The 21,233-nt window shown below is 43.6% G+C and overlaps 1 protein-coding gene across 1 annotated transcript in view; it reads left to right on the top strand.

Moving 5' to 3' along the window:
* AMOT (angiomotin) overlaps positions 1 to 19,545 on the top strand; it is a 72,457-nt gene extending 52,912 nt beyond the window's left edge. The window contains exons 8-13 of the mRNA XM_012727241.1: positions 4,468 to 4,617; positions 5,317 to 5,507; positions 12,453 to 12,575; positions 13,368 to 13,600; positions 14,729 to 15,433; positions 15,789 to 19,545. Coding sequence (XP_012582695.1) covers positions 4,468 to 4,617; positions 5,317 to 5,507; positions 12,453 to 12,575; positions 13,368 to 13,600; positions 14,729 to 15,433; positions 15,789 to 15,886 — 1,500 coding nt within the window. The 3' untranslated portion in view covers positions 15,887 to 19,545. The remainder of the gene's footprint in view (positions 1 to 4,467; positions 4,618 to 5,316; positions 5,508 to 12,452; positions 12,576 to 13,367; positions 13,601 to 14,728; positions 15,434 to 15,788) is intronic.
* Positions 19,546 to 21,233: the final 1,688 nt, after the last annotated feature.

Genomic DNA, 21,233 nt, shown 5'->3' with positions numbered 1-21,233 from the left:
CTCACTGCTCCCCTCTGCAGTGTATTTCAGTGGATCTGCCTGTTCTGCTCCCCACTGTCTCTGGTGAATCCTCTCACTCCCTGCACCTCTGGCCTGTACCCCAGTTCTTGTATGCATAAATAACTAAATCTTTAGAAAAAGCACAACAATAAAGAAAGACTATTAGATGTCATCTGCAGTTTTCTGGCTAGCCGAATGTTATTGTTTTTATCTTAAACTAGTAGACAGGGTCTTCCTAAGAGAGGGGGTACAGTGCCCAAAGGCAATGAAGGGTGACCTGCATGGGGCCCTCAGGTACCTTACTTTACTTAACTACTCTGAAGTGTCAGGTGTCAAGAGATAATGGAGCCAGTATAAGGTGGTTATCTGACTCCTAACCCCTCCTTCACTTTTTTTTTTTTTATACAAATGGGTGATCTGAAACTGAGAACAGGGAAGCAAGTGACCATTGAGAACAGGTCTAGGACTAGAATCAAAATTTTCTGATGACCATCTTGCCCCCTTTACCTTTCATTTTGCTCTCAAATAAAATTTCTCATTTGTGTATCTTTGTACTTACACGCTCGTGAAGCCTAAGCACTTTCTAAAGGTCTTTAGGTAAACACCATAACTATTTTTCCACAACTATTTCTTCATAAGTGGAAATGACCACAAGCCACATTATTTTGATAGAGTAAATAGAGAGGTCTCCATATCCCAGAAAAGAATTGTGAGTTCCAGTGTTACAATGATGGCTTCTGCACTATAAAGATATCTGCAGCTCTTTTTGAGTCTTAACACTTAATTGTCTTCTTGGGGACACTTAGCTCTGATTTTATATTTGCAGTAGTTATTGATAGGATAGAGGTATTGAGAACATGAAACTATGTCAAGGCTATCCTGAAGTGAGTGTTCAAAATTGAGATGGTATTAGCTTTTTCTTGACAAAGGAAAACAGCTCTGAGTACTCTTTGTAACGGACGTTCCATTAAGGACTTTATGTGTTACCTCATTTGATCAGTATAGAGGTAGAACACAGCATTATCATCTCCATGAGATAGATGACTAAGTGGAACCATGGGGAGATTAAACAGCCTGGCTGAGCCCGCAAACCTAGTAAGTGGGAGCAAGCTAAGGATTTCCCGTCCTGGCTCAGGCAGTCTGAGGCCACAGCTAATGACCTTAACCATTTTACTGTCTCTCTCTCCACCTAAGAAGGGACAGCTGACATTTTTAATGGTATTGGAAGGTGAAGTTGGGGACCTGGGATGTCCTAGTATAGCATTTGAGGATCTTAGCATAGAGAATTTATTCAGGAGAAGCCAAAAAGTAGATGTAGCGCGATGAAGGTAAAAGTGAAGTATATAACAGAGGAATTAATAAACTACACAGGATTTTTTTCCCTTTGCCTGGCTAGATGGGATGTAAAAGACACAATGTAGAAGATACCTGATTTTGTTGATTGTGTCTATAGCATCTTGCTTTGGTAGCATACAAAGCTCTCGTTTCCCACCCAATTTATTTAGGAATTAAGCATTTATTTTAGGTGATCATGGTGTTTATGGGTGAGCAGCACTTTTTCTTCTTTTGAGGGCAGTAGGAGAATTTTCCAGCAAGAGCAGTCTTGGTATCTTGTGGAAAGTCATCCCAGGGGCAAAGCACAATGGGATTTTTCCTGACCTGCATATCTGTCTACAGCCAAGTCACAAAACTCCCTGGGCTTTTTTTTTATTGTTTTTTCCCTTCCAGAAGTTTGGCTCAGTGACTTCTATTGCCAGGGGTGCTTTTGCTAAGATATTACAATTTTTCTTTCTCAAGAAAGGCCTAGCATGTAGAAATCCACCTGGCTCTGGACTGCTTGTTTTTCTGTTCTCAGAGCTTACACTGCAGTACTTTGCCATCAAGGCAAGAACTGCATGCTATCTAAGTCTAATTGCCTTTAAGTATAACTGCTGTAAGGCTCAGTAATTATAGTTAGCATTCTCTGCATTAACATTGCACTGCTCCCGGAGGGCTGCCAGAGCTATTCTCAAACAAATGCATTCAACTTTAAATAGCTCATGAGGGTTGTAGATTTCAAAAGGTGAAGGATAGAGGATATTTCCTACTCCCCGATTATTCAAAGCTTAGGACATAGGACAGCAGCAGCTTCCATTGCGTGAGAGTTTTGATTGCCATGGCCCATGTTGTTAGAGATAGTCACATATTCCAGAAAGAATGGCTTACACCTATTGAGAGAAAGGGAATAATGATTTTTGCATGTTTATTTTTTTTTAAGATTTAGTTATTTATTCATACAGAACTGGGGTACAGGCCAGAGATGCGGAGGGTGAGAGACTTCACCAGAGACAGAGTGGGGAGCAGAACAGGCAGATCAGCGAAGTACACTGCTGAGGGGAGCAGCGGGCGGGTCAGGAGAGGTCTGCCACACCATGTGGTCACCTCCGGGGCAGGCGGGAATCGAACTCATGCGGAAGTGGCTTAAGCTTCTTAGTGCTGTGCTTTAACCTGCTGTGCCACCAGGGAGGGCCTTGCGTGTTTATTTCTTAGGAAAATATCTAAGGGATAAAAACATCTAGCCTCAACTAGATAGTTTTTTAAGATTAGATTGAGCTGGTAGGCCTTGGACTGAGAGGAGTTGTCAAGAAAGTATAGAAAAAATTTAAAGTTCTCTTCTCCTAGTTACCTATGTAAAATACAGCACAGGTCTGATAGGAAAATATAAAAAGGCTTTCTTCCCTGAAGAAAGCGCGGTAATTCTAATTTGGGGAGGAGTATATTTATAAGACAAGGAATGTTTTTCTGTCAGCACATGCTAGTGCTCTGTGACTTGGACATTCTAGATAGCACTGATCTGGCCCCATCACCATTAAGGAGTTACCTAATTTCTGCAGTAGGGGACTCAGTTTGGTTCTGCTAAATAGGTGCGGGTCATGCTGGTACAGCGGGTACCTTCTTACATTGCAACTATCTATCAGGATAGATCAAGGGCTTAGGAATTTGTTGAAAAGTTAGAGTTGAGCTGAATTTTCTTTTGACTTCATTATCAGCCTTTTTAGATTTCCATCTTAGTAGTGAAAGTATCCCTAACCTCACATACCATGAAAGTGATAACAACAGAATGGAAGAATTTCTGCCTTAGGACGGGTCTGCGGGTGGATTTTAGCAAGAGAGGTGCCCCCATGTATTCTGAGGAACATAATCTGCTCGTTTAATGACTAGTTGGGAAACCTGCCCTTTCCCCCGTCTGCTCAGGTTCAGGGTGTATGCCTTTGTTCAAGAGCTCCAAGCTCTTCCTCATTCTTTCATTCCCATGGAGCCAGGACTTGCTGGTAAGTTACAAGAGTATAAAAGAATTCAAATACTTAGTCCTAACGTGCCTTTGATTTTGGATGTGGCTCGTGTTTAACTCATTCAGTGTTAGAGTTGTTTCATTTAGTTGGAGTCTTTAGGGGAAATTAAAGGTCCTAGAATGAACGTTGAGAAATTACAGCCCCATCTTGTCAACTCAGGCTCATGACTGAGGCAGAAATAGCAAATAAGCTGTGCTCTTTTAGTAAAGAACCGGCAAGGCAGGGCTGGTCAGTGAGACTAAACCACCATTGCATGGTTCCTGCAGTCTTGAGGAGCAGAGACTTTCCAGCAGAGCAGTATTTGATTGTATTAGGTACTTACCAAGGAAGGTCACTGATTTCAGAAAGACAATGCTGGGCTTTCCTTGTACCTTCAACAGCAGACCAGGCCCTTTATCGCCCTTGGAGAAGAGGTGGTGTACGGGAGATGGGTTTCCTTTCCATATCAGATGAAATTTTTGATTTTTCGAGCTAGAGAACCCCTCTTTTTAAAATTAGCATTTCTCTACTGCAGTGACCAAAATGGAATATTCTAGCTCACAGTGATGAAGAACAGAGGTAAAGACAGCCATTGGTGGAAACCTTAAGAACCTTCTCTGTAAAACTTGCCATCTAAGACAGACGCTATTAATGGGAATGTCTTTAGGGAAAAAAAGAGAGGACTAAGGAGAAGCTCCAATTCCTAGGCTGGTCATATTAATATACGACAGTGTGTGATCATCATGAAGGACCTTCTCACCATTCATTCTTTTTTTAAAAAGCATTTATTTATTTACTTAGGCATATAAGAACTGGGTTGTCAACCAGGCGTGAGAGGATTCACCAGAGGCAGAGTGGGGAGCAGGACAGATGGATCTAATGAAATAACACTGCTAAAGGGAGTAGCAGATGAGACAGAGAGGTCTGCTGAGCCATGTGGGTCACCTCCCTGCCTGGGGTTTGAACTGGCACTGCAGTGGCTGCAGATAGCTTCATAGTGCTGAGAGTTAACCCCTGTGCCATCAGGGAGGCCCACTGCTCATTCTTTCAAAGCTGGACAGGAAGAGATGAAATGCACCTTGGATTGGGGGGGATGTATAGCCACCTTATTGTTTTCTTCCTTCCATCCCCCAACTCTCCCAACCTGAATTTTCAGCTGAAAAAGAAGCAGGTGTATGTCGATAAGGTGGAGAAGATGCAGCAGGCCCTTGTACAGCTCCAGGCAGCCTGTGAAAAACGTGAGCAGCTGGAGCACCGTCTCCGGACACGACTGGAGAGGGAACTGGAATCCCTCAGAATTCAGCAGGTAAGGAGAACTTAAAGAAAAGGAGATTATTTCCAGTTGCTTATTTTTCAGCTGGTGCTTGACATAACAACAACAACAACAAAAAAAACCAGTCTTGCTCATGTTAGTATTTTGCCTCCCCGGATCATGCTCCAGAGTGCCTTTCACTTGTAGACAAAACCTGCTTCCTTATCTTTCTATCCCAGCCAAATCCTCGATGCCTCTTATCTTGCAACTTTTCTTTTCTTGTGAATCCCAGAAACAGGAGACCCTTTCAGAAGTGAACGTGGTAAGACTGATTCCTAGAATCTTAGCATGGGAAACGGCCTTTAGAATCATGTAGCCATACCACACTTCATTTCTAGATGAGAGAAATCAAAGCCCGAGAAGGTGGTCTGATGCTGTTAAGGACACACAGCCTTTCTGGGGCGACCCTGGGACCAAATGCTGGATTTTTAAATCCCATTTCTATTGTCCACCTGGCAGGTAGGTTGGGATGCGGATTTTTAAACCCTTGATCCACTTTCTGAGCAGAGCAACCATTTCATGTGGTGTCTGTCCTGGTCAAGGGTGTCTCCTAATTCAGCTCAAGAGGTTAAGTGCTGAGGCCTTAGGAAGAATCAGAAGCCAGTCTGAAGTAACTTGGGCAGCTGGGGACTGTCCGAATGGGACTCAGGCCCGTGGTTCTAACGTTCCGTGTCTTGGAATCTCCCCTAACAGCGCCAGGGCAGCTCCCAGCCCACCAACGTGTCAGAATACAATGCTGCTGCACTGATGGAGCTCCTGCGTGAGAAGGAGGAGAGGATTCTGGCCCTGGAAGCTGATATGACCAAGTGGGAGCAGAAGTACTTGGAGGAGAATGTGATGAGACATTTTGCTTTGGATGCTGCCGCCACTGTAGCTGCTCAGAGGTAAGTGGTTGGTTGGTGGCGTGTCAGTGTTGGCTGACCCTGGGCAGAAAGGCAGCTCATTACTATTCAGAAATGATTGACAACTTGTTACTATTATTAATAGATTCTCAGAGTTTTTTCTGTAATATTCTGCTTTTCTTCCAGTGTTTGCTTAAGTCTATTTTTTCCCCCGCACTTAACTATGAAGGGACTGAAAATGATGGAGACAGAGGGTCAGGGATTTGAAAATTCATGTTACTTACGAACTTAATGGAATTACAGGTCATCTTTCTCCAGAAGCCAGACCGATTATAGATGGGGTCAAGTGGACATTTGCATACCTCTATCAGCAAGGCCACAGATTCTTTCAGTCACCTATGTGGTGGTTTTGCTTAGCCCAGGACTGGCGTGGAAGCCTTTCCAGAGAAATGCACTTAGAAACTGTTACTCAGGAATGGCTGCTGCTATTTGCTAGGTGTGGCTTATGCCAGGGATGCTGAAGGTGGTGCTGAAATGAATCCACCCCTGCCCTTAGAGAAGGTTTGTATTTGAAGGCCACATGCTCTGTGCCGATGAGTTTAGCACATGTAAGCGGCCATTTTGCACTTGGTGAGGGAGAGGAAGTGGCAGGGGATTTTCACCGTTTGCTGATGCCACATTCCCATTTCCATCTTGTGAAGGCAAATTATTGGATCTTGGAAGAAACAGTGTCCTTACCCAGTTTGTCTGTGTGGCTGCCATTCAAAATCATCAGGTGGGAAGAAAAGAAACAATGTAAAGAACTAAATTCATATCAACAGGTGATACGGTTTGCTGGCCATCCAGACCACCTGGACCTGGAGTTGGGGATCTAAGGTGGACTCTAGCATCTTGCACCCAGATAGATCTCTCTCTAGAGAGTCGTCGAAAACCGCCATGTTATTCTTACCATTGTGAATATGGTGAGCCAGCAGTTCCTGGAAGTGCTTGCCAGACTGTCAGTTAGGATGTGAGTGTGGAGAGGTTTGCAGCATTTAGCTTTGAGTGCTCAAACCAAGTCAGAGGGAGGTCAGTGCATAGCAGGTAGTGTGATTTCTCCAGGAAGACATTGTCCATTTCTTGACTGTGTTCTGCCTGACTGTCCAAAGATCCCCTATAAATGGAAATAGAGTGAAGTCGCCTGTGCCTTTATTTTGAGTTCCCTATGGGTAGAAGCCTGTCTGTCTTTGTTTTCTGAGAAAAGTGGGCTCACTAGAGCCCCAGACACAAACAGAGTGCACCAGGAGCCTGCCCTGCTAGAGGATGGTCAAGAAGCTAGTAGGCAGTTTCAAAGCTGGATTAAGTGACACTTAACTTTAGCTGCTAGCTTCTATGAAAACACCTGACCTCACTGTTTGTTCCAATGTGAGGGTTCATAAAACCCTCACATTGAAAAGGAGATACAGGGGTATTTGTCATCTTTGGGCAGAAACGTAGAAAGGTACAGCTCACGAAGGGTGCAATCTGAGGAAATGTCAGAAAGCTGGGATTCCTGGAGCTGGAAATTCACTTTTTAAAACACTCCAGGTCAAAATGCAGGAGTGAAATGGTCCCCTTTGTTCCATCCTGGAAGAGTTTCAGTATTGGGGGAACCCCCTTTCAGATGATTGTATTTCCAGAATCTATTGCTTCCCATAAGATAAGTTTAATTTAAGTCATATTTCTTTAAATCAGCAGGTAGAAATTTTCCATGCAGTTATTGTTTTCAGTAACATGCTCATGCTTATCATTTAATAAGATAAATAGCATCCAGTACCCACCTCGTGGGGACACTTTTTGATTGTCCCTTAGGCAAACATTCTGTATCTGGACAGTGTTACCCTTTGCCTGCCTGTTAGTCCAACACACTGGGGAAATTGAGAGATTGAGAAATTGTGTTCAAATTCCTACAAAATGAGAGAATTGGCCTTTTTCTGGAATGTTATTTGAAAGGAGTCATATAGCATGTAATTTTCCTTTGACCTCTGTAGCTTACCATAATTATTTGAGGCTTGTCCAGTTTGATGCAACAATTTATTTCCTTGTATTGCTGAGCGGCGTTCTATGGTATGGTTGTACCACACAAATGACTTACCTGTTCACTTCATCGTGGCTTTTTGAATTGTTTCCAGTTTGGGGCCATTGTGATAAATAAAATGCAGATTTTTCGATGTAAGAATAGGCCGCTATCTTTTCTCAGGTGAGACCAACTGGGTGATCTGTTTATATACTCTTCCTAGTGCTTTGATTCAAAGAGCACCTCTTGTCGGAGGGAAAGTTGTCAATGGGAGACATCACTGCTGTTCACATGAAGGCAAGATGAGGGTGTTCGTGTGACGGGCTTTCACAGGCCTAGGAAAAGGTTTTTTCATTAATACGGAAAATGCTGATACTGTCCTCCATAATAGACATGTTGTCAGTCCACCCTGACCTCAGAGGTCAGTGATGTGTTTCTGGTCAGTTCATGGCTATGTGAACTTGACTCATGGATGGAAAGTTAGGAGGGCCCAAATAGAAAATGAACCAATGACTGTTGGGCTTATTGAAAATAAACATGATACTTAAAATGTAAACATTTGTAAAGGGCCGAGAATGTTAGCCAGCACGTGTGATGCTTACTGTAAAAGGTGCTCTTCTCTTCTAAGCAATTTCCACTTACCGGTTATTCTCACAAAAATTCTCTAAGTATAATTGTTCACCATTCTACAGATGACGGACCTGATACACTGACCTGTTAAGTAATTTGTACAAAATCACACACAGTTACCAACGCCAGAAGAAGTGGGATTTAAATCTACATTTTGGACCTCTTAACCACTAATCTCTAGTGCTTCCTGATAGAGTGATTTTAAAAACGGTGGAATAGGTTTTATTAACTGTTCACGAGATGCTATTCGAGGCTTGTTTTTTATTTTTTTTATTTTTTAAGATTTACTAAGCGTATAAGAGTTGGGGTGTAGGCCAGAGGTGCAGGGGGTAAGAGAATTCACCAGCAACAGAGTGGGGAGCAGAACAGGTGGATCTACTGAAACACACTGCTGAGGGGAGCAGCGGGTGAGACTGGAGAGGTCTGCTATGCTGTGGAGGTCAGCTCCCTGGCCAGGGATCGAACTCGTGCTTCAGTGGTTATCAGTAGTTTCATAGCGCTGAGACTTAACTTGTTGCGCCAACAGGGAGGCCCTGTTTGAGGCTTATTGTTTAGTCACTGAGAAGTATTAAAAGGAATCACAATAATAGGGTCTGGGTTAGAGCTCCACGATGTTGTGTTCCTAGAGAGCCCTTTCTAGACGCATGAATATAGATGAGGGAAATCACTATCAAGTAGGAGTTACATCCCAGAGGAATGGATCTGACAATGCAGATTTTTTAGTTTCAGCTCATAAATGGTGAATTTATTTCTGAGGAGCAGCAAGGAGATACAAAAGAGCACTGCCCGATAAAATGACCCAAGCTGTGTTTCAGTTGAAATGACCCAGGCGATCAGTTTGCATGTACGGAGTCAGGTTGCTGCTTTTTTTCGGAATGTACAATGTTTTGTTTTTGGGGGGATAGGAAATTTGAGAAAAAAGGGAAGAAAGGAAGAGAGGAAGTCAGAAGCAGATCACAGCCTCAGCTTTCATATTTTATATCTGACAATATTTTATACACCGCCTTCAGATAGGAATTCTGACTTCTGAGAGGAGGTTAGAATTTTCAGCAGCTTTCAGCTGCCATATAAGCATTCATAAGACACTTTGACTCCAGTGTAACTGAAAGCAAATCTCATTATGCGTGCCCCAAAATCTCTCAGAAAATGAGCAGTCTGTTATCTTTTTAGACATTTGAATTAGAAACAACAAAGTTCTAATTCATTCTTCCCTCTTCCTGATGCCCACATTTAACTAGGCTCCAGGATGCGGCAACTCTCCCTCCTGTAACCTGTTTTCATTTCCCTAGCCACTTCACTGTTTCATTTTAGCATTATCTCTTGCTGGGATGACAATAACCTCTCTGACTGGTTTGCCTGCTTCCGTGTATTGCCCTTCTAATTCCCCATCACATTTCAGCAAGAGATAATGCTATCTTCCTGAAACACAGCTTGGGTCATTTCATGCCCCTTGAAAGGCTTTCAAAATTTGCAGTGCCGATTGGAATAAAGTCCAAATTCACTTCTGTAATAGTTAATTATTTACTCTTATTGTCTCCTTATGAGTTCCCTGCAGCCGGGGGCTAGTTTTAGCCACATCTCTACTCTGCAGCCTCCCAGTAACATCAAGCAGGGTGCTCTGCTCAGGGCTGAGTTCAGGAATTAAGGAAACAAGAAAATGCCACCGATAGGAAAAGATGGACTTGAAGTTTAAAAGGCCACTAGATGTTTTAATTAAGAGGTCACGGGCGACATTCTAGAAAGCAGTGTAAGTAATGTGATAGGAATAACCTTGTCGGAGAAAGGAGGAAGAGAGAGAAGCTGATTGTTGCCAGAAACTGTTTACTTAAGAATTTGAGATGGGGGAATGTTAAGTTCAGGGATACATGGTTTAGGGCTTGCAAGTTGTGCTTTCAGGCCCAGCATCCTTCTGATGGGCTTAAGGGTAGGCTCAGGTTCTTGGAAGTTAGCGGGTCATGTTGATCCTTCAAACTTTCTTGATTTTGCTGAAGCCACTGGCTTAGTAACCCCAGTCTGCTAGAAGGAAGATGGATACTGCAGGCCATCCTGGCATTTCTGTAGGAATTCACTAAGTGCCCCACATTCAGGCTCCATTCCTGAGGAGTTCACGGTTTCCATATCAATTAGCTGGCAGGGCCCTGAGTCCCCAAAATGGTCTTTTATGTAGTGAAATTGGCAGGAAGCCACCACTGGCTCCCCCAGTGACAACCGTATGATCAAGTCCCCAGTAGCCATAGACACCACGCGCTTTTGAGCTCCAAGCCTCCATTCCATTGCAACTGCGCAGGAAGCAAGTACAGGAGTTGCTTCCAGCACGACCCCAAGAGCTGGAATTCTTTCAAATGATATTCTCTTGTATGTTATTCTTTCTGCCTGCACATTTATTTCTCTCTTAATAATGACTTTCTTGGCTGCTTTTACTCTGCTTGGCACTGTGTATTTTACCTTCATATTTTTATTTTAGCCCACAAGGTACAAGGACTATTACCCTTTCCATTTTACATATGAGGAAGCGGGGGCTTAGCACAGTTAACTGACTTCCTGGACTCGAGAGTTTGTTAGTGGCAGAGAACTCAGGCAAGCTGGGATATGACCCCAGTGTGGATCTAGCACAGAACATATCCTGCGCTCTCAGCGCTGCCCCATTCTGCTTCCTCTTGGGTACTCTGCAACACAGAAGTCAGCCCTAGTAGGCCTGCAAGCCTACTGCCCCAGGGGAAGCATAGAATCCTGAGAAACTGAAGGTTTTGAATATAGCAAATGCTCACCACCATTATAGCCCTTTCCCTTCTTGGGCACTGTTTCCATACATTATTTCAGCCTTGCATAGAAGGTGCAAACATTTTGGGAAGCTGTAGTTTTGCAGAAGCTCATCAAAATTCTCCAGCTTTAATACCAATTTTCCATCTCTACATTCCCCTGCCCCTTCACCCTCATCAGTACTGGTCACAGTCTGTAAGTGGTCACAGACTCCAAGCTAAGAGAACCTAGCTAGCTGCCAGCACAAAACATGCCTGCAGTTCCCCCACAGATCCTCGTTCTCATAGCAAGTATAACGAAGCAATGCCAGTTCATTGTTTTCTAGGCCTATTGTCTGATTTCCTTTAAGAGCAGTATAATTACATCAATATTCTCTCTAATCCCTTTTTTCTTTCTGTCTAAGTTACTCAAATAGAATCCAGTTTTCTCCATTCTCTTCCCTCTTAGTTGTAAGTGAGCTAAATGAAAGAAGCATGACCTCAGTTATCAGGAGAATATAGGATTCCCATATTTCCTTTTCTTGGGCTATGTAGGCAGCCACCTTACCCATGAGCTAAACAAGTCTCCTCTCTGCCTCTCCTCTCCCCTTCCCTCCTCTCTTCTCTTCTTTCCTCTATTCTCCCCTACTCTCATCTCCTCCTCCTCTCCTCTCTCTCATGCAGTTGGAACTCTGGCCAATAACAGTCACTCTCTGGAGTAGACTCGCTGTTATGGTGCTAGAATGTTCCTGATATAGGTTAAGATAGGAACCAAGGGACCTTGACTCAAAATTCCTGCTTCCCACTCAGCTCACATGCCCTAACTGCTGCTACCTGTTGACATATATGCAGTTTGATTCCAGCACATAGATGTAGCTACTGTTGTCTCTAGCAATAGCTATTTGGTCCGTTCTGATTTCCTTATCCCCTTCATGACTGTCATGAGGAAAAAGTGGAAATACAAGGGACTCTGCCTTGTATTTTGGGAGTTGGGAGAATGTCTTTCTAGTTCTGACACAGGCAAACCTGTGTACATCTCACGGAACCTCACTGGCTTTTACAACTATGTGCATATCAGTAATCTCTTCTAGAATTGAAAGCTGAATCAATCAGAACTTGGAAGCTCTTATCAGGAAGCCACCTAGAAACCAATGTTCTGGATGAGTTTGCTCTCAGTTTAGGGCATTCCAACAATACATTTGACACAGGAGGGAGCTTGGAATTATGATATTGCTTTCTTCCCATCTTTTAAAAATATTTATTATGCATACAAGAGCTGGGGTATAGGCCATAGGTGCTGGGGGGGGCATTGGGGAGTAAGGGGGAGGATAGTGAAAGGGTTCACCAGAGACAGAATAGGGGGAGCAGAACAGACAGACTGACTGAAATACACTGCTGGGGGATGAGAGGAGTAGTGGGTGAGACAGGACAGGTCTGCCATGCGACGTGGGTCATCTCCCTGGCCAAGGATCGAATTTGTGCTGCAATGGCTACAGATGGCTTCATAGTGCTATGCTTTAACCTGTTGTGCCACCAGGGAGGGCCCTGCCTTCCCATCATTATTGCTGCTATTTTCTCTTCCAGGGACACAACAGTCATCAACCACTCTCCTAACACCAGCTACGATACAGCTCTAGAAGCTCGCATCCAGAAGGAAGAGGAAGAAATCTTGATGGCCAACAAGCGTTGCCTTGACATGGAGGGCAGGTAAAATGTCGATCAAGTCCCTGGTGGATCTAAGAAATTGGTATAGAGGTGAACTATACCAGCAGGGAAGGGCACACATTTCGCTCACAGCTGGGAAACCTGATATTGCAGCCCGTCACCAACACCTGCACACCTGCACCCCTGCACCTCTGCACCCTGCATCCCTGCACTCTTGCCAATCTGTTACTCAGGGTCTGAGTTGCGGTGATCTTTGCCTTGCTGATTCCTGTGAACTCTGGAATTCTGAGTGGCATTACTTTCCCGTTGGCCTTGGTGATTGTTTTCCATCTGTTCTCTGCCAGAATTGAATCGTTGGCATTTGCTCTCTGGGGTATTCTTTCTAGCACTGCACCTCAAGCCTTTGATACAGCAGAGTGCTCCATAAAGGAACACTCATTCAAACAGGGAAGCAGAATACCTGATGTCTCTTATAAACTTGTAAACATTTATGCAAACCTGAAAGCTGTGGCCTATTCATAGAAGTTCTCATCAAGTCCATCATTGACTCAGACTCTTCACTGATAGCACCCACTGTGGTCTTTCTTTTTACCGGTATTTTACTTTGGCCTCCTAAGACTTAAGCAACAGCTTCTGGATGCTCTGTTGCATCCATTGGAGTGTGCAGACATGCATTTTAAAAAATGTACGACACCATCCTATGTCTTCCAACTCAGAAATAACGAGACCACCCTTTACTTGGAAAGGTAATGGAAGTTCAAATTCATGTCAGCAGTGAGAATTGAGCACGAGGTGACAATAGGTCTTCATATGTTCTTTGTCTTTGCCTCCTAGGATTAAGACGCTCCATGCCCAGATTATTGAGAAGGATGCCATGATCAAAGTGCTCCAGCAGCGCTCCCGGAAAGAGCCCAGTAAGACAGAGCAGCTCTCGTCCATGCGCCCAGCCAAGTCTCTGATGTCCATTTCCAATGCTGGATCGGGCTTGCTTTCCCACTCTTCCACCCTGACTGGAACACCCATCCTGGAGGAGAAGAGGGATGACAAGAGCTGGAAGGGGAGCCTGGGTAATGACAATAAATGGGCAAAATTAAAGTGACAAGGGAAGTTAAAATTTAAGGAGGCCCTAATTTAGAAATCCATCCACGTAGCGAGGAAAAGGGTTAATGTTCCAGATTCCAGACAGGAACACAGACTAGATCAGGCTTTGTGCTCCAGAGGGGAAAATTGCACATTCAGAATCTCCTCCACACTGCATTTTCATTGATATGGAGAGAACATTGATGGAAGCCAGTGCTTTAGTAGAATCCCGAATTCTCTTTGGTTGGGAAGAAAGAAAACTTCAGTTTTCTCTAATCATGTCTCAGATTTGACCTTTGTCCTGTGGGACCTTTTTGTCTTTGTGCAAAGCCCATGCGCCATTCATGTCATTCAAAATGCCAAAATTCCAAACTTTTTCTGTGTTCCTTCCTCCCATATAATAGGAGGACGGGGAGTTCCAGTGAAGCTAACTAGAGCCGGGTGGCAGGTTTTTGTGACCAGAATGTTCCGAGATGAGAACAGAATGTACTTTTTCTTTCCATTTGTTCCCCCCTCATCAAAAGCCCAGAAGTATTGTGGATACCACAAAGTACATTTTTCAAGCCCGAGGAAGCAAGCTATATATTTTTTTTTACTTTAGATCTCTTTGTTTCACCGAATACCTTTGTCAGCCCTTTGCCACTTGCACGGTCCTTTGACTCGAGCAGGCATTTTGGGGGAACATGATCATGATTTGAACCTTAGATTACAGTTATTATCATGTTCATCTCTGACCACAGATTTCTTTCCCTCTGATCCTTTCTACTTCTCTGATAATGGATGGTGCTGGGTATACGTGAAACTGTGGAAGTGTTCTGATGACGTGTAGAAATCAATCAGTATTGGAAAAGTAAATTTAGAAAAAAGATACAGAGCACTTACAGCTTTACTGCATTGTGCCGGGAGTTGGAGAATGAGAACCAAAGAGATTCGCTAAATGGGAAAGAAACTGTAAGAGGAGGCTCCTGACCACTGGATTCCTGGATGACAATGGAGATTTTAGATCTGAGTGCAAGGCAAAATTCTCCTGAATCTCCTACAAGGAAGGAGACAATCTGAAATCTGTATTTGAATAGCCTACCGTTTTCTAACCTCTTTTACTCTTTCTCTTGCAGGAATCCTTCTGGGTGGAGACTACCGCGGGGAATCTGTCCCTTCCACACCGTCACCCGTGCCGCCCTCAACTCCCCTGCTCTCAGCTCACTCGAAGACGGGCAGCCGAGACTGCAGCACCCAAACCGAACGAGGAACAGAACCGAACAAAACCGCAGCTGTGGCTCCCATCTCTGTTCCTGTTCCAGTCGCTGCTGCCGCCACTGCTGCTACCATCACTGCCAATAATACTGCCACCGCTGCCACCAACACCACCACCATGGTAGCTGCTGCTCCAGTTGCTGCTGCTGCTGCTCCAGCTGTCGCTGCTGCCATTGCCACCCCACCGCCAGCAACTGCTGCTCTTGCTGGTGTTTCTCCAGCTGCTGCTGCTCAGATTCCAGCTGCTGCCTCTGCTGTTGCTGTTGCTGCTGCTGTTGCTCCTCCCGCTGCTGCTGCTTCTGCTGCTGCTGCTGTTCAGGTTGCTCCAGCTGCTTCGGCTCCGGTTCCAGCTCCAGCTTCAACTCCGGCTCCGGCTCCAGCAGCGCCTCAAGCTTCTGCTCCAGCTCCGACTCAGGCACCAACTCCAGCTCCGGCTGTGGCTGCTACTCCGGCTCCGGCTCCAGCTCCAGCTGTGGGTCCGTCTGAGGCTCCTGCAAGTCCAGCTGCCGGTTCCGGACCACGGCGTTTGTCTATACCAAGTCTGACCTGCAATCCGGACAAGACGGGTAATGATTCTCCCTCCCTGGCAGGGGACTGTTGGCTCTGTCGGCGACGATCGATCTGTTTGCTGGCGCCTGCTCTTCAGCCACAGTGGGTCAGTGGGAGAGAGTGTCTCATGTTGTCAAGGGAACTCATCTGAAGAGATAGGGCCGAGTCAGGAAATGACTCTGGGACATGGTGTGGGGATGGGGGTGAGTAAAGGTTTCTCTCCCAACAGAAGTACCTGCTCAGGTGAATAAGGGGGGTGGCAGGTGTGTTCCACTCTGCGGATGGCTTCGTGGGGTCTCTAACGCTATTTCTAAAGAAATTTGAGTTCGTCCCTTGTCCCTAAACCTTTTCCAACCCTTTATTTCCTTTCAGATGGCCCTGTTTTCCACTGCAATACTCTGGAAAGAAAAGCTGCCATTCAGATCCTGGGACAGGAGCCTGATGCAGAGATGGTGGAATATCTCATCTGAAGGGCCTAGCCAAGAGTTGCAGCTTATCAGCAAGAATGCTTTTAATCGTTTTTCCCTTTTGTTCTTATGTTGAGGGTGAAGACAAGGGTGGGGGGATGTTTTTTTAAGGAACTTTTTATTGAAGCAACATAGTTCTTAAGTAATCCTATACAAGTTCCAGTCTCTTCTGGTACACTTAGAGCATACTTTTAAAGCCAGATTAATCAGAAGGTGCTCTAAGGTTTATTGTGGGGATTTGTACAAATACTGGGACTTGTGATAGCTGGATATATGCCAATGATTTCAATCTTAAATTTGTCTAGCATTTCCACATTTCAAATCATTTTTTCATTGAAGAGCACAGTATGTTTGAAAGACAGTTTGTAATATGTAGTTCAGAAGCGGGAAGCCGAAGAGAATGCGTGTGTGCTGTTTGTCATCATCTAGGCAGCATCCAGAGAGAGCTCTCACCTTGGGTTCATGAAAGGGAACAGTTTTAGGAGCTAGATGAGCTGGAAAAAAGGTAGTGGGTATTAGAGTATGGATGGGTGCAGGAGCTAATTTTCCCTTCCAATTCCCAGCTACCCTGTGCCAGAGAATTGTGTTTATATCATTTCAGTGGTGCTTTGGAAATGGATTCTTCTGGTTCCCTCCTGGAGGCTTAATACATTCATATATATACTTGGGAGTAATTTATGCATTTGGATAATTAATATATTGCTTTCAGATGCTAGGAAAGTAAGTTAGCTGAGTGATGTACAACTTCCTCTCTCTTAGGGAGTAAGACCACCAGAGGCCTTAATGGATTGTTGCATGAGTTGCTGTGTGCAGACTTATGTGGTCAGTTTGTAGTCAGGAACACAGCTCACTGACCTTTCCTGAGACCAGTCTGCCTAGTGTTTACTTCTTCTCCAGCACAGATTCACTGGCTCAGTCACCAGTCTCAAATTGCCAATCATTTGCAAAATTGAGGAAACATTTTTGTTGACTGGTCAAATACTTTGAATTTCTGGTGACTTCTTTGACATTCTTGTCTTTTTTCCCCCAAATTGTTAGCATTACATCTTAAAAGACATATTTGCCTATCACTTCCAAGGGTATAGCACCAGAAGCCTGAAGTACTGTGCTGCAGTTGCGGGAGAGAGTATACTTAGCTACTGCTTCTCACTGCCAGTGACTCCATCTTAGAGTACTTCTGGAGAGCAACGGAAAATGCACACACGGGCAGGGACCAAGAGGTTCCAGGCTCTGCCAGAGGGGCTGTCCCAAGAAATGCAGATGGGCCACCTTTTGCCACAGGTGTTCCATCTGTGTCACCTCTCTGCCCTTCATTAAGGTGACAGAACTATGGACAGTGTCATTAAGATTAGTTTTTTCAGGGGTTTGGGAGGGTGAAGGGAGTGGGAAGGGTTAGGTGAGGGAGGGGGGTAGAAGTTTGGGGATGTATTAGTTAGAAACCAGATTAATAGAAGAATAGGCTTGATATATTACATCGTGAAGCATAGTGTCTGGAATGATCTTTAGCAATATAGTCCCACCCCCCTCATTTTAGTGATGAGGAATCTGAAACCTGGAGAGATTCAGTGACTTTCCAAGATCACCAAAACAGCTGTGTACTCTGCCAGTTCTATTGCTTGTTATGGGAAACCCTTTCATACTTAAAAAAAAAAAAAAAGTCCCAAAAACCTCATTGTAAGAAAAGGCATCTTTGTGATCTGGGCCCATATGTATTTTGTAAAATGTCCCTGATTTGAATAGTTTGTCCAGGTTTCTAAATTCTCTCTTGCCTCTCTTGAAGTGCCTTTGCAAGGTTTCCCCATTTCCTGATCCTTATTTTGATAATGAGCTACGTGAAAGGCTCCCCTTAAGAAATCAACCTCACTTCTCTTGCTATAGCATTGGCTGTCTCAGATCATTTTATAGGGTTTTCCTCTGTGAGCATAGTTAACAGCATTCTTATATTGTTCCTAGCTATCTTCCAAATGAATAATTGTGTGTGGGGTGTGTGTGTGTTGTCTAGAGAGAGAGCAGAGAGGGAGGGTGATATGATTTCTAGCCAGTCATGACATTTTCAATAATGACATGATCATCCTACATATTCGTGCTCTGTTATCAAGTGAACCTCAAATAGAATCAGAGACACCGCTGTGTTCATACTCATGCATACTACCTTTTTAGCCATAAGGAAAAAATATCCCTCAATTAGTAGAAGTAACAACTAGCAAATTTCAGCAGAACTACTTTCTATCCACATAAATACATCAAAAACAAAACAAAAACAAAAAGCCTTTCATCCACTCCTTTCATGGTTATAGCGCCTTGCCAGAATTTTTGCTAGCCCTGGGAACCATGACTTAGAACACATTCTGTAAGGTGACAATGGTCATACATTCCACGCGGTGTGGCAGCCATCTCTTTAGACTATGTATATTTTGGGAAAGGACGAAGTTCTTGCAAAATATTGTGAACTTCCCACAACATCTCTGCTCCCTCACACCACAGGCAGACCTTTCCAGCTCTTTTTAATCCCAGGTAATTTTCAAAAATAATATAGTGCATCTGAGAGATGGAAGAAGTCCATGTCGGTGTATTATGTTTACGAAGAAGATAGATTCAGCCTTTTCGTAAAGTCTCTGCTAGGTGTCATTTTGAAAATTCAGGTTTACGGGAGAAATCTCAAATTAGTCACCTTTTCACAATTGTGTGGATGTAACGTTTGGGGGATCTTTCCAGGCTCCCACTTATCTATGCATTTTAGTGTCAGCTCAGGACAGGAGGGTGACCTTGTTGTCTTAACATATATGGCCTGGTGGTCTCTGGGGACCTTCTAAGTTAGTTGCACCCCACTGTCCCCTGTACAGGAAAACTTCATTAGAACAAACTTTACTTGATATAAAATTCCTATTAATTTTGTATTAAATAAATGTAGCTTGAACATTCTTCTAAAATCATGTATGTTGATTATTGTTTTAATGAAGGATTTATTTTCAATGCTGCTCTTGGGTTTCAGGATGACAGGCAAACGGGAACCTGAAATAGCTGCCATAGGAATCCTATGTCATGTGTTGCCTTCTCTTTTCTTTGTTACGCTGTTGGGTGGGTACAGTGATTTGAAAATGAACAAACTGATTGTGCAAACTACTTTCTGTGAAGAGCTTAAACACTCACAAGCATCGACTTTTCGAAATTTTCGTCTCATATGTGTTAGCCAGGCAATCTCCTGTTATCTCAATTGCTCATCCACATATGGAATGTGTTAGTTAAAATGTGTGCATTCTTACTGAACATGTTTTCAAAGGAAGGCATCGGCTATGGGCTAATTGCCACCGATTGCAGCCCGCCATGATCCTTGGAAATGTATCTTCCAAGTGCCATCCATCATCAGTAGGACAAGTGTTGGGAGTTTGTTTATTTTTTTCCGGTAGCAACGATGGGTTTACACGGAGCCCTCAAACCTCCTCCTGGCCTCCCTTGTGATTAATGGCATGTGTTTGTAAAATGAATAGGTGGGGTTGGCAGATGGTTGGAGAAGAATTGCCTTTGCTTTGAAATGTATGTGGCCCCATAATGATTGAGACCCCATTCTGTAATCAACTGAGCGAGCTCCAATAAAGTTAAGCAGGTTTGAATCCACTTTGTGCCTATCTTTTCACTGACAATAAAGTTAGCTGTTTGAAAATGCATCAGTGTGTGGGAAATGCTTTGGTGTTTACCCAACAGAGACTTTGTTTGTGCTGTATCAGTGATTACTTTCGATTCAGGATGCAGTGAAATTGCCTTTTAAAGGGCAGCATGCAGCAGAATTTGCATTTGCTTAAAGTATGGAATGTGATTATAAAGCAATAAGACAACACCGCTGGCCACATCTCTAATCGGCTCCTTTATATATTCAGGCGGCATATATTAAAAGCTTTGCATCTTTTTATCTCCTGGTTCTGAGGGATAAAATGATGGCCACCCAAAGCAGAGGATTCATCCTTTGGTTAGCATTTTGGAAGGCTCCTTGATGTTCTTTTGTACCCTTGTTCTTATGCCAATTCATCAGTTTTGGTTGAGGGAGCTTGTTATTAAAAGCAAATCAAAACCACAAACAAGTTCGCTTTTTTCTTTTTTTTCTCTGAAAATGTTAATGCTGCTTTAACACAGCCTTCCCTAAGGCCCCTTTTTTACCACTGAGCCCCAGCCCGACTTGAGAGGATAAGATCTCTGTGAGCTTTGAAATGACACTTTCACAGGGAAATTGGCTGGATGGGGGTTGGAAAATGGACACGGTATATAGATGGAAAAATGTATATAATTAATTGACTCTAAACTTCATTTTCTATTAAGTTGGCCTGCATTCTCTCCATATTTGTGATGGAGGTTTTCAAAGCTCCATGTGTAAAAGCCCAGCTTGCTTTTTATAGGACAACAGAGATGGTGGGAAGCACACCTTACCAGTTTTGGAAGCATTCCATTCAGAAACATACCGTACTAATTCTGAATGACCGCTCATTTGTGGGATGAAAAAACATGTCCCTTCTAGAGTGATGAGCATCAGCACACTCACCTAAGGAACAATGCTAAATAGAAATATTTCTGGGTATTACCGAGTATCAAAGCTAAACTGATGGTCTGTGTGGTACATCAGCTCCCATTCTGTGGCCTTTGCCTACTGTGATAAGTGCTACACACGTTTGTAGGAGTTTCTCATTACCAGCAAAAACTTCCTGCATCTCCCCCCTCCATCTTAGCCTCTAGGTTTTTATTGGAGAAAAAGCTAAGTGCTTTGTACTTCAATACTCTACATTCATTTGCAGTTGTGCTGTGCTGCTATTTGAATGAAGACCCCTGAGTGTTAGGACGAAGTATTCAAGAAGAAAATTGTCCTCAACAGCAAAATTTCACACCACATTACAACTACTCACTCTGCCCTCAGATGTACAAACTCACCAACCTCAGGGTATTTATTTTCACCCCCATGTTATTTTTTTTTCTCATTTGCTATTTCCTCTATCAGTGTTTTCAGACGTGGTAGTTCTTATTGAATAACTACTTACATATTGCAATTACATACACTATTCCCAAATTTTAAAAAAAAGTCCCATTTATTTAATAAGGTAGGGAAAACAATACACACATATACATGTATAATTTATTATGATACAAGAAATGGAACAAGTTTGAAGATGGAGGACAAGTGCAAGGGAAATCAGTGGTGTGGTACAGAGCACATGGCTGTGGTTGGGGTAACTGCTGAGCTTTGTAGGCCCTATACTCCTTAACCTGGTGCACTAGGGGAAAAATGCCATATGAAGAATAGTATGTTCAAAGGCAGTCTGACTTTGTCAGACCTACAATCAAATGAAGACTGTTTTCAAGATCAAAG

The sequence above is a fragment of the Condylura cristata genome, unplaced genomic scaffold, assembly GCF_000260355.1.
Source record: "Condylura cristata isolate star-nosed mole 26May11 unplaced genomic scaffold, ConCri1.0 scaffold00019, whole genome shotgun sequence".
Lineage (NCBI taxonomy): Eukaryota > Metazoa > Chordata > Mammalia > Eulipotyphla > Talpidae > Condylura > Condylura cristata.
Note: the sequence above shows the minus strand (reverse complement) of the source record. Positions and strands in the feature narration are given on the sequence as shown.